The sequence below is a fragment of the Vulpes lagopus genome, chromosome 13, assembly GCF_018345385.1.
Source record: "Vulpes lagopus strain Blue_001 chromosome 13, ASM1834538v1, whole genome shotgun sequence".
NCBI lineage: Eukaryota > Metazoa > Chordata > Mammalia > Carnivora > Canidae > Vulpes > Vulpes lagopus.
The window spans coordinates 56,147,861-56,161,736 of NC_054836.1; the positions used below are offsets into that span (position 1 = coordinate 56,147,861).

Sequence of the window (13,876 nt, forward strand, 5' to 3'; positions counted from 1 at the left end):
GGAGGTGGGGGGGGGCGGCGAGAAACGGGTTATGTGTGTGTAGATAAAAGTATGTGTTGTGTGTGTAAACGGCATTGGCAGGTCAAACACAGTGTTGAAGAAGGTAAAGGGTAGCCTGGCCTACTCGGGGACCAGGGCACCTCCGGCTGGGTCTGAAAAGCCTTTGTGAGACTGTAATGTGTGTTCACAGGCTTGCTCACCGCGCCAGCACACGGTGGAAGGGCCTCGGCTGCTCTTGCCCCTCCAGCTGGGGTGAGTTTATAAGCAGAACCAGCCTGTGCATGCGAGGCTAATAAGGCCTGGCTTGGCTTTCCTTTCTCTTCTTTTTTAAAGATTTTTATTTATTCATAGGAGACAGAGAGAGGCAGAGACCCAGGCAGAGGGAGAAGCAGGCTCCATGCAGGGAACCGGACCTGGGACTCGATCCCAAGTCTCCAGGATCAGGTCCTGGGCTGAAGGCGGCGCTAAACCACTGAGCCACCCAGGCTGCCCTTCTCTTTTTTGATGAGCTTTCCTTCCTGAGGGGGGCGACTTTTTCCATCCTCCTTTTACTTGGCCAGTTTTTAGTGCACTCACGGCCACTACCCACCTATCGCTATTAAAGCCCATTCTCAGGAAAGAATCTGAGGAACACCCTCAAATGAAACTGAACATAATGGCTAAGTCAAGTATAGTGAAAGTGAAATTTCTCTCTGCTGATATCTAATGATGGGACTTCGGCCAGCATCTGGCAGAGTGAATTAACATACGACAGGAAGGTTATCTTACAAGCTTTCATATATTGAGATCATTTGTAGGAAGCATGTGACACAATGCTGAACACATAGTAGGTGCTAAATAAATGTTGGCTTCCATTTCTTCTCTTCATCTTTTTTTTTAAAGTAATTAATTAAAAAAAAAAAGAAAGCAATTTCCACTCCCAACATGGGGCTTGAACTCACAACCCTGAGATCAAGAGTCACATGCTCTTCCAACTGAGCCAGCCAGGTGCCCCTCTTCTTATTTCTTTTTAACGCACCTTTAAAATGTTGCCACACAGGGACACGTGGGTGCCTCAGTGTTGAGCATCTGCCTTCAGCTCAGGTTGTGATCCCGGGATCCTGGGATGGAGCCCCACATCGGGCTCCCCGTGGAGAGCCTGCTCCTCTCTCTGTCTCTCAGGAATAAATAAATAAAATCGTTTTTTAAAAAACGATGCCTCACAATTTGTACACCAATATTTGTACAGCAGTATTAGTCACAATAGCTAAAACCCAAGTGTCCACCAATGGATGAATCAGTAAACAAAATGTGATATATACATACAAGGGAATACTGTTCAGCCCTAACAAGGGAAGAAATTCTACAATATGCTACAACCTGGATAAATCTTGAGGACATTATGCTAAGTGAAAAAAGCCAGTCACCAAAAAGACCAATTACTGTATGATCCTACCTATAGGAATGTACTTAGAAAAGTCAAAATCATAAAGATAAGAAAGTATAATGTGGTTTCCAGGGGCTGGGAAGAGGAGAGGATGGGGAGTTATCGTCTAATGAGTATAGTGTTTCAGTTTTACAAGATAAAAAGGGTTGTAGGGATGGATGGTAGTGATGATTGCACAACAACGTAAATGTATTTCCACTGAACTAACCGTACATTTTAAAAATGGCTTGGGATGATAAATTTGATACTGTGTATGTGCATTTTACCACAATAAACAAGTGCCATACAAATGGCCACCTAATATTTTTTTTAAAGATTTTGTATTTGTAGGTAATCTCTATACCCAACATAAGGCTTGAACTTAGAACCCCCAAGATCAAGAGTTGCATGCTCCACTGACTGAGCCAGTCAGGCGTACCCGGTCACCTAATCTTCTAAACTGAATGTCAATTCTTCTTAAAACAATAGGAAATTCTGTAGGGGAAGTATGTGGAGTGGTAAAACACTTGGGCTCTGGCAACAGAATGTGTAGGTTCAAATCTGTGTTCTCTGTTATTATTTGCCGTGCAACTTGTTTGGGAAAATTGCTAATCTTTTTGTACCTTAGTTTCTTCACCTATAAGGTATAAATAATGAAGAAGATACCTGTCCCATGAAAGCATTTTAAGGATTAAAAAAGGCATAGCATGCCATGTATTTGGCACGGCGCTTGGCAAAGTAAGTGGTCAAGAAATACAAGCTGTTATAATTTTCCGGGTTGATATTTAAGCAGCTTGGCAAGAAGAGCTTCATGGTTTCTGACTACCTCTTTCCATTCTCATCCTGGCCATTGATTTCTTTCCTATTCATGACATCTCAAAGCCACATTTAGGATTTCAGGCATGACCTTCAGCCACATTTGGACACTTTCTTGGAGCCTAAGTCTACATTCCCTCATAAGGTATGTACCTAGATGTAAATCTAGAGTATCCCGTCCCATTTCATTTGTTTGTATCTGCTAAATGTTAATGTTCTGAGTGATAGTGAAGTCTTACTTATGCCCAGAACAAATTTGGAATATAATCTTTTATGATAAAAATCTGGGGTCTTCCTATATACGTGCATGTATACATGCTTCAAATGGGATATTATAATTAAATGTCATTTATTAAAAATATAAAACTCCGGGCGGCCAGGGTGGCTCAGTGGTTTAGCGCCACCTTCAGCCCACGGTGTGATCCTGGAGACCTGGGATGGAGTTCCACGTGGGGCTCCCTGCATGGAGCCTGCTTCTCCCTCTGCTGGTGTCTCTGCCTCTCTGTGTGTGTGTGTCTCATGAATAAATAAGTAAAAATCTTAAAAAAAAAAAATAAAACTCCAGTAGCCACTGGGTTTGTAGATTTTTGCTTTCTTATCTCAGTCCTGAAGAGGTCTAGCAGTTATGATTTCCCGAAGCCAATGTGAAGAGAAAAACTGGGTTGATGTGTAAGTACGGTATATCAATACAGGAAGGATGATTTGAAGTGCTACTGCACACTGCTAGGAGTCATGGTTTGGAATTAGATCTGAGTTTGAATCTTAGCTCTACCATTACAGACATTTACCTAATTTTTTTTATCTATTTCCTTCCCTGAAAATTGGGGAAAATAATACCCAATTATTTAAATAATTGGGTATTAACAATTATTAATTATAATTGTTATAATTATTAACAATACCCTTATTGTTATAAGGTTTACATGAGGTGATGCCTGGCAAATAGTAAGAACTCAAGAAATAGTAATTATTTCATTTATTCTTTCCAGAGGAAGGAGATGGATTGACAAATACTTGGGGTCTTTTCAAACCATATATCACCTGGTCAGTTTCTGCGTTCTTTGAGACTTGTTAATCCTTTATTATCACTTGCTCTTTGGTAACAAAGAGGAACTGATTGCCAATTCATTTCAGAATGTGTGTATTATATTTGATGGGTCATACTAGCAAACAATAGAGTGGGAGTGGGGAAATGGATGCAGTGAGTTCATTCACATACCTGGGAAAAGTCAATAATGAAGACAGACAGAGCCGTAATTTGTAGGTCATACTGGAGAGAGGAAAACACGGGTACAGGATTTGAAGCAGGGATCACGAGTTAGAAATGCTGAAGTTCTTTCCTGGTATCTAACTCCATGCATTTTGGTTGTATCTTTGCTCCTATTTTCTCATACTGTTAAAATTTAGGATAATAGAATTTAGATGTTTGTACAACCCACAATATAGAAAAAAAGGTGACATTGAAATTCAAGCGGAGCTATGAAAACGTGCTGAATGCATTCATTAATTTAAATGGTGTACCTTTCTACTAGGGTGAAAGGCCCCCTTTATTTGCACTGTACTGGGGTGACCACAAATCAACCGTCTTGTAACTTACAAGTAGACACCCTTTCCTTAGTTGTGGAGGCAGTCAAGAGACCCACATTTTTACCCTCATTCACTGTGTCCTTGCTTCTACACAGCAGGATTCAGGACTCAATAAGCCTGGGCTCTTTAAAAGCCATCATCCTGCAGGTGCACGGTCCACACACCCGCACCTGCAGAGGCTTAGCTGCCCCCAGGCCCAGAGCGCAAGTCGCGTCTCCGGCCCGGTCCGGGTGAGCCTCCCCTCAAAGCCTGGGTTCCCTCGGGTGTCTCAGGCACGACGTCTTGCTGCCCGAGACTAGGAAGTCCCTGGGGGGGGGGGGGGCGGGCTGGCTCACACACCTGGGCTCGTCCGCAAGGTCCCTAACATGCACCTGGAGCCTTCCTTTGGGACGCACGCGGGACTGCAAAGGAGACCACGAAGCAAGTCCCGAGCGCGCCCGGGACCGAGCGGGGACGTCCCTCCTCCTGGGTCCCCCGGGAGCGCGTGCGCCCCGGGCCTGGGCCCGCACCTGGGGACGCGGTCCCCTCGGGCGGCCGCGGAAGCCCCCGGGGCCCCACCGCTGCATTTTGCCCCCGCTGCCGCGTGCACCTCGCTAGCGTCGCACGGACCCGGCGAGGCTCTGGGAAGAAGGGTGAGCGAGGGGGCTCGGCAGTGGGCGGCCCCGGGCCGGACGGGCTCCCGCGGAGCGACGGGGACCCGACCCCGGACTGCGGCCGCCGCGGTAGGGATGCGGGGGGGTGGGGCGTGGGGAGGGAGAGACCCGGGGCGCACCGTAGGGACGCGGGACAGGGGTGGGGGGGAGGGACCGGGAGCGGCCAGGGCGCACGGTAGGGACGCGGGCGGGCGTGGGGGAGAGAGGGACCCGGAGCGGCCGGGGCGCACGGTAGGGACGCGGGACAGGGGTGGGGGGGAGGGAGGAAGGGAGAGACCCGGAGAGGCCGGGGCGCACCGTAGGGACGCGGGCTAGCGGTGGGGGGGGGGGGGGGAGACACCTGGAGCGGCCGGGGTGCACGGTAGGGACGCGGGCGGGGGTGGGGTTGGGAGGGAGACACCTGGAGCGGCTGGGGCGCAGGTTAGGGACGCGGGACAGGGGTGGGGGGGAGGGAGGGACCCGGAGCGGCGGGGGGGTGCAGGGTAGGGACGCGGGACAAGGGTGGGGGTTGGGGGGGGAGTCGGGAGGGAGACACCCGGAGCTGCCGGGATGCGGGGGGCGGCCCCCCCGCTGGACGGGCTCCCGCGGAGCGACGGGGACCCGACCCCGGACAGCGGCTGCCACGGTAGGGACGCGGGCGGGGGGCGGGAGGGAGCGACCCGGAGCGGCCGGGGCGCAGGGTAGGGACGCGGGCCGGGGGCTGGGGGGGGCGGGAGGGAGCGACCCGGAGCGGCCGGGGCGCAGGGTAGGGACGCGGGCCGGGGGCTGGGGGGGGCGGGAGGGAGCGACCCGGAGCGGCCGGGGCGCAGGGTAGGGACGCGGGCCGGGGGCTGGGGGGGGCGGGAGGGAGCGACCCGGAGCGGCCGGGGCGCAGGGTAGGGACGGGGGCCGGGGGCTGGGGGGGCGGGAGGGAGCGACCCGGAGCGGCCGCGCGCAGGTGGAGGAGGCGGCTCGGGCAAGTTGGGGGCCGGGCCGGGCGGCGCCCAGCTTTTAACCTGGGCGTTGGAGGCGGGGGAAGGAGCGAAAGCCAAGGGGAGGTGTGCGGGGCAGGGGTGGGGGGAGGCTGGCGGCAAATGACATCACGGCAGGTCAGAGAAAAAGGGGCGAGCAGCCCGCGGCGGCGGGGCGGGAGCAGGGCGCTTGGCAGCAGGAGCTCGCCCCGGCCTGGCCTGCCCGGCGGGGCCCGACGCCCGCGGAGACCATGCAGAGGTCGCCCCTGGAAAAGGCCGGCGTCCTCTCCAAACTGTTCTTCAGGTGAGGGGGCGTCCTGCTGAGTTTGGAGGACACGTGCCCGCGAAAGAAGAGGGCGTGCGTGTAGTTGCTGGGTTTTGGGGAAAGAGGAATGGCTTTTTTTTTTTTTTTTTTTTTTTTAAGATGCGCTGTCATTCATTGTTGTGAAGGAGGCTGGGGATGTTGGGAACAGAATAGAAGACTTTGGGAGGAGGAGATTAAAGACGCACGGGAGCCAGTCGTTTGGGTAGAGAGCTTCACCTTCACTTGGAAGGCTGAACTACTCGCAACTGGAAATTGTACTCTCAAGGCCCAGATGCACTACTGTGCAAGTGTTTTCTTAGGTTTTTCTAAGAAATTAATGAATCACAAACTTGTTGATAGGGGCACCTGGGTGGTTCGGTGGTTGAGCATCTGCCTTGGCCCAGGGCGTGACCCCGGGGTCGCGGGAGCCTGCCTCTCCCTCTGCCTGTGTCTCTGCCTCTCTCTCTCTCTCTCTGTCTCATGAACAAATAAATCTCAAAAACAAAAACAACTTGTTGATAACAAATACTTAAGTTTGGTCCCTTGTTTCGCCCACTTCGTGCCTTGGAACTTGGATATCTTGTGGCCTGCCTATTCCAAGTGCCATGCTTGCATGTAGTAGGTGCTCAGAAAACATTTGTTGATAGAATATTGCACTTTTTCCTTTACGGGAGACGGGTGAAGTGGGTAATATGAGCTTAAAGTTTTTCTTGTTATGATACTGAGTAAATCTAACACGTATTTTCCAGTATTCTATTATTCTTTTAAGGATGAAAACAAATCCTTTGAAATATCTGTCTTAAAAAAAGCCAATTCTACAAGTTATGCCTTTTTTTTTTTCAAGAAGGAGGGGAGGGGCAGAGGGAGAGGGAGAGAAAAATCTTAAATGGGAAACACCAGTCAGCACCTACCTAACCAGGAGCTGGATCCCAGACCCAGAGATCATGACCTGAGCCAAAATCAAGAGTCAAGTGCTCAACTAACTGAGCCACCGAGGCCCCCCTACAAGTCATACATTTTTAAAGGGCAGAGGAGGATCAGAATTATCATGGAAATGTGAAGTCATAGGAGTAGATCCTGAAGTTATACACAACTGACATGTAATACATTATACTCTTATCCTACTTTGCATGTAATGAGCCATAAAAGCTTGCAAACTTCATCTAAGGATGTTTTTAAAAATGGAATCTAAGTTCAGAGTCTTAGGCAAAGTGTAATTAGATGTAGCATTTTAAATTTGAAGTGTTCTTTGCATACTGTATCTACTTTGTTCCTGTTATACTTATGTGGATGAATGAATAGGTGCAGCTCTGTCATGGAATATTACTAGGCTCATAATTATCCAGTGAATCAGCATACTTAGGTATCAGAAAAGTCAAATATAAAAATGCCCACATGTGTGTGTGTGTGTGTGTGTGAGGAGGGGAAGGTACTTTCATATTTTTCCATGTCTTCTCAGCATGTGCAGTAAGCGTGGAACTCAGGTGGTAAGGAATGGCCGTTGGCCATTGAAGGAAAGTTCGTCCCTGTGGATAAGACAGAAGGGCTTCACTCCTTGGAATTACCTTTTGTACTTACGTTTTCAGCACCTTTTGTTACTCTGTCTATAAAAATTGGACGATCTGTCCATTTATTTTCCTAGTAACAAAGTCAGAATGCTAATTGGCATAAATTGTAGACTTTTTTAGTAGAGCGTATTGAGGAACGTAAGTGCCAATCAGTCTAAAAATGCAGTTTTCAGAAAAATGAATATCCTAGGCCTACTTCTAATTGCTAAGGAACTTTTAATTAGCACATTGTTGATTTAAATTAGATCACTATTGATCTATTTTTTAATAGATCGTCTTATAAGTTTTAGTATAGCTTAAAAAAATGCTTTGAGGTTGATTTGTTAAAAAAAAAAAAAAAAGTATTATAGGGATCCCTGGGTGGATCAGTGGTTTAACGCCTGCTTTTGGCACAGGGCGCAATCCTGGAGTCCTGGGATCGAGTCCCATGACAGGATCCCGGCGTGGAGCCTGCTTCTCCCTCTGCCTGTGTCTCTGCCTCTCTCTCTCTCTCTCTCTCTCTCTCTCTCATAAATAAATAAATCTTTAAAAAATGTATTATAATGGCTACTACATTTGTTAAGAACATACTCATTCCTCTTCTCCAAACTATTTCATAATCAATTGCTCTAAGAAGAGGTGTATTTTAAAAAGTTAAGTTTCTACTATTTATGAGAAAGACAATCACCTAAAATAGCAGTGATTATAAACTTTCTTCTTGGTTTTAATTCTAAAGGGGTAAGAAATTTATTTTCTGCATTGACCACTACTGCTTCGTGGTCAAGGGTGTTAGGCTTTGGATTCAGACTGTTGTGATTCAGAGTGTTTAGATTGAGCTGTGTGACCTGAGGCAAGTCCCTTAACATATCTGTGTTTGCATGGCTTGACCTTTACAACTAGAGACTAATAGGACCTATGTCTTTGGGGTTAATCTGTTGAGAAAATGCATGTGAAGCGGTTATCCCAGTAAATTTTAGCTATTATTATTTATTATTATATTTTTACATTCATTACCATACCAAGTACTCTGTTTATAGAAGATCCTCAATTCATCTTTATTGAATAAAATTTTGTGACTATCAGTCTGTAAGATTATGGGCCTGGATGAGAATTTAATTCAGGTAAAATCTCATCTATCATGGCCTTACTAGATATATGAGGGGGGAAAAGTCATATGTTTATATCACAAATTGTTAAATACTTTATAATTTAACTTTCTGGATATAACCCCTTTAGTTTCGAAGTAAAACTATCATGGCCTGGGTTATAGGTTATATTAAATCTCTCACTGTTTAGGTTTTATTATTGGAAAAGCTAATAAAGTTTGGGATAATTTTAAGTACTTTCCTAATTTTGCATGGGCTTCACATCAAGTTCAAAATTTGAAAGGCATCTGAAGCCTTGAATACCTTGGAATTTAGTCATGGCATCCATACCAGGAGTCTAGATCAATGCTTCAAGAATTGTCAGAACCCCACAGAATCTAAGTGCCACAGATTCTTACAAAACTGGATGGGGTTCCTGATAAGCTCCGCAGAGAAGTCTCAAATAAGATCAAAGTCACTACAGTACTATTAGGATCTAAGGCCAAGAATTGCATAAATCTCTGCTTAATAAGATCATTTAAGATACTTTTATAACTACTAAACACAAAGTAATGAGAGGTTTTTATACAAACTAGATTTATGTATTAGAATGGGTGTGGCAAATCAAAATAGCTATCAATGAAAACCAAACTCCTTCTAAACATCCTGCCTCTGATCAAAATATTTTTGGATTCTTTTTCTGAAATTACCTTTAAACACGGTATGTAGGTTTCTTCTCATGGGGAGCTAGTGGCTTCATTGCTTATAGTCAGAATTTGCATTAGGTTATTAGTCCTATTACCCAGATTGATCACTTGAACTTCTAAATGACTTTTGACTGTGTCTTGAAATCAAATCTGCCTTGTAGAGTGTAGATTCTTCATCTCATTTGCTTTGTTAACAGCCTAGTGCTACTTAAGTTTAGGTATTATCATTCAAAAACATGTATTGCAAGCTTAAAAGACATTTCCTAATGAAGAGAAACATTAAGTGCTTTTTTAAAAAAAAAAAAAAACATTAAGTGCTTTGAGCAACAGAAGCATAATTACAATAAGCTTATAATGAAAGAACCACAAAGATCACAGTTTTGAAGAGGACCACCCTTGTTTGATCATACAAGTTATGGCACATTGTAAAAAAATCCATGGCGGTGATTTTGTATTTACATTGTGCTACTCGTTTGTAAGGCATGAGGAAATCTAAAATCATGGCAGAGTCATAAATATCTCTGCAGTTTGTTGGCAGGCATTCATAGAATTGCTGCCGAGAAGGACCACTCGGCCACTCAAACAAGGGTCTAGTCCTGTCCTGGTCAGTACGTGGGCACTGTGTCAGGTGTGTCTCTCGGACGAGGCTGGGCCTATCCAAACCAAAAGAACTGGAGATGCATGAAACAAAAGGCCAGTAGGAGATGCACAACTCCTCTTGAGATGTCCCGCTGCCAAAGGGGTCGGAGTACCAGGAGTCCGTTTAGTCAGTGAACAGAAGTCATCCAGTGAGGACAGCGCAGGGTTTCCTCCTCTCCCATGGCTCTGTCTCCTGTAGAACCGAAGGAGACCACCTGCGGAACACATACCCCTTTCTCTTGGACAGCGTGGCCTGAGCACTGACAGATGTTGACTCCTACAGCAGTCCCTTCTATTCCCTTCTATCCGTCCACATTTTGCTGATCGTGTTTTAATAATACAGTTCAGATTTTCCAACCTGGAAACATGTCAGTCTTGATTGGCTTTAACTTTCGCCGTTCTAAGATGATCTCTTTGACATGATATGGCTGAAATCAAACTTATGTATATTTTAATATATAAAGTATATGTATATATAATTAAATTTCTTTAATAGATATATATATATATAAATATGTATATATAATTACTTTTTTTTAGTCAATTTTGCTAGTTTAAAAAATTTCCTCCTTGGTTTTGAACTATTTCAATAGTTCAAATTACTACTTACTTGACAGTCCAGAGGTATTCTTAATATACTTAAAAACACATGGCACAGATGGGTTAGCTTTAATGCTCAATTCTTTGTTAAACAGGAAGTGGAATCTATGTTTCTTAGCCCTTTCATCAATATTTTATGTTTGATGCGACAATCAAAATACCCTGTGGAGCCAACTGGTACACTAGGGAAATCATGGTTTTCCAGTTTTCCGGTTCTGTTTTGTGGGAGGAAGTAGGACTTAGTATGGTAATTGTCAATGCATAAATGCTCAAACTTGTTTAAAAGGCCCTTCAACGAGCACCCCTATAAGATGTATCATTATTGTTCGTGTCATTTCACAGGAACCTGTAATTTCGGTGGGATAGAGCTGCCATGTAAGTATAGGATTGCAGAACCACCAGGGAAGGGTGTTAACTGTTTAGCAGGCAGCTATATGTTGTTTGTCAAACTTTTAAAAACACCTCTGACTCAGCAGCAATTTTGGCAATTTTGATTCCACTGATTCCTGACGCATCCGTGTAGAGCACATCCCTGGAACAAAATCCCTGGGATGCCATGAGGTCAAGAGGGGAAAACAGTATGACGGAGGTCTGGCTGCGGGGCCTGACTGAAGGTTAACGCATCACCCATGTTCAGTGCCTCATGGCAAAGCACAACATTGCCGTCTCAGGTGCTCCTCGCCTCACCAGCTCCCCAACCTGCTAGTTGTTTGAGAGGCAAATTAGCATCGCAAAGTGGCTTAACTGTTGAGCTTTGTGTTGGCAAGGAGCTTGGGCTTCTTTTAGCAAGAAACCTGTAAAAATTCAATCAGGTGCCCTGGTGTAGAGAAGGAATAGATTTCTTGTGGGCTCTGAGCAAGCTGGCTTTCGCAGCTGTTTCCCAGGGGCAAGGCTTGTCCAGGTCGCGGCTCCATGGGCCTATTCCTGTCTTTTGACATCAGTGACTCCCAAAATTGTAAAGCCCTGGATGTCAGGGCCTTCTCGGGCTCGTTTAATACAGTATTCAGACCATAGCAAGACTCCTGCATGTGCTGGTTTAATAAATATTTCTTTGTGATGATCATGATTCTGTAGTGATCAACCTGAGAGGCTTATAGGTATTGTAGAATGATGACATTCAGCTGTTTTGCAATGTGCCATCATTCTGGTAAGACTTTTATTTTTTTATTTTTTAGATTTTTATTTATTTATTCATTCATGAGAGACACAGGGAGAGAGAGAGAGAGAGAGAGAGAGGCAGAGACACAGGTAGAGGGAGAAGCAGGCTCCATGCAGTGAGCCTGACACGGGACTCGATCCCAGGTCCCCAGGATCATGCCCTGGGCTGAAGGTGGCGCTAAACCGCTGAGCCACCCGGGCTGCCCTCTGATAAGACTTAATTCTCAGAATAATTATTTTGTCAAATTTTTCTTGTGTCCCCTTATGGCCAGGTCTTATCCTTCCTGAGAAAGCTTATTTGCTAATTCCTTGCTCATGGGATCTAAAGAAATGATTTAAAGGTTTCTGCTAAGTTCTTAGAATTCTCAGTCCTGGAACGGGGCTTTACTGTGATAAAATCAGAGAGGTCTCCCATAGGTTGCTGCAAGGAGCTGAATCAGAGCGGTACTTCCTTTATAGGTGATGACTCAGGGCAGCTTGGAATTCCCTAATTCACGTATTTGCCACCTTCTATGTTCTACGCAGGGCAATTAATAAAGCCGAGATGGGCAAGAAAGAAATTGGTGCTGCCTTCGTGGAATGAATTCTCTGAAACCCAGAGTCTCAGGGGCTTTTAGAAACACTCCATGGGCCATCGAATCTAGTCAAAGGCCGGGTAAGGAAGGCCTGCTGGAGAAGTGCCTCTTGAGTGGACACCTAAAGGAGATTGTCCATAGAGGCCTGGGATGGGTTAGGAAAAATGTAAACACGGGAGAAGCGGATTTTGTGTAGGACTGGCAGCAAGAGGGAGCATGACACCTTCAAAGAATTCAGAAATGTTCCCTGTGACCGGAGCATGAGGTGTATGACAGATTTGTGGGAGATGGGTCTGAAACTCTAGCCAGGGCCCAATAATAAGGGGCTCGGTGAGCTTCATTTGGGCTTTGTCATATTGGAAGTGAAAAGCCATGGATTTCGAGCAGAGGAGTGACACGACCAGTTCAAAGCTGTTGTAGTTTTGCCAAGGGAATGGTGAGCTGTAGGGGTAGAAAGATGGATTTGAAAGACAGTTGGGGGGGAGCCCTGGCTGGCTCAGGCAGTAGACTGTGTGACTCTTGATTTCGAGGTCATGAGTCCTAGCCCCATGTTGGGTGTGTAGAGATTACTTAAAAGTAAAAAAATCTTAAAAAAGAAAAAAAAGACATTTGGGAATGGGAGTGGGATTGGCAACTGATTAGATGTGGAAGGTGAAGGAGAGAGAAGCATCGAGGATAAGGTCTAGATGTGCTGACTTGGGTGACAGGGTGGGTGACGGTGACGTTGGCTGGGTGAGGAGTTTGGAGGAGACTTGGGGGTGGGAGTGGGGGCCTGGCACTTCTCTTTAAGTAAAAGAGGAAATGATGTGTACGGCCCAAGGCCAGGTAATGCGGTTGTTTGAAAATATATTAAAGTGAGAGGTGAAATGAAGGTGTCTGAGTGGCAGGATTCTAAATACTGCCTTCCCCCTGTTCAGTGAAGTCCAGGGTGGTGTTCAGGGAAGGATTTAAAGTGGCTACTTGTTTGGTTTATTGTGCTATGGAGTCACCTTGAGAGTGTCAGGAATAAGCAGCTGCTATTCTAGGGATGGCACAAGTTAAGATCTACTTTGAAATTCTACTTGACAGCCTCCAACTACCTCCCAGCCCTCCAAACCCACCAACTCAGGTGGGGTCTGCAGTGCCCCCACCTCCTCGGAACTTCACTTCTCTCACAGTGGGTTTTACACCTCGGAGTTCTAGGATAGAGACATTCAAGGAGGCATGAAAATCTCGGGGCTGCAGGTACTGTCTACGGTGACTGAGTAAATAAAAGCACACCTACTAGCCTGAAATATTTTGTGTGTGTGTGCGTGTGTGTGTGTGTGTGTGTGCTAACAAAAGATTCTCATTCTGGAAGAGAAGAGATTAGGTATCATTGTTTCATGTTAAAACTTTGAGTCTGTTAAAACACTCAAGAGTTCTTTTTCTTACCACTACCTACTGAGCTTCTACCCGACATCACACCCCGCCCCGCAAATGCCTAGTGATGTTCTTAACTTTAAGGTTTTTTGGTTTTTTTTTTAAAGATTTTATTTATTTACTCATGAGGGACACAGAGAGAGGCAGAGACACAGGGAGAGGGAGAAGCAGGCTCCTTGCAAGGAGCCCAATGTGGGACTTGATTCCAGGACCCCGGGATCATGACCTGAGCCGAAGGCAGATGCTCAACCATTGAGCCGCCCAGGTGCCCCTTAACTTTAAGTTCTTAATTTGAAAGAGACCCACAAATTTCATCTGGTACCAGTCAGATCAGTAGGTGGAAATTAAGCTGAAAAGGTAGAAGCCCGGAGGTCTGACAGCTGTGTTTAGAGGAATTCAAAGCCCAGTCTGGAGCCCAGTTGGTTGTGGGAGCAACAAGAGATCGAGTC

General features: G+C 45.9%; 1 protein-coding gene across 1 annotated transcript in view; it reads left to right on the forward strand.

Moving 5' to 3' along the window:
* Positions 1-5,530: 5,530 nt before the first annotated feature.
* The window catches only part of CFTR (CF transmembrane conductance regulator), a 162,535-nt gene continuing 154,189 nt past the window's right edge, over positions 5,531-13,876 (forward strand). The window contains exon 1 of the mRNA XM_041728196.1: positions 5,531-5,715. Within this exon, the coding sequence (XP_041584130.1) occupies positions 5,663-5,715 (53 nt within the window). The 5' untranslated portion in view covers positions 5,531-5,662. The remainder of the gene's footprint in view (positions 5,716-13,876) is intronic.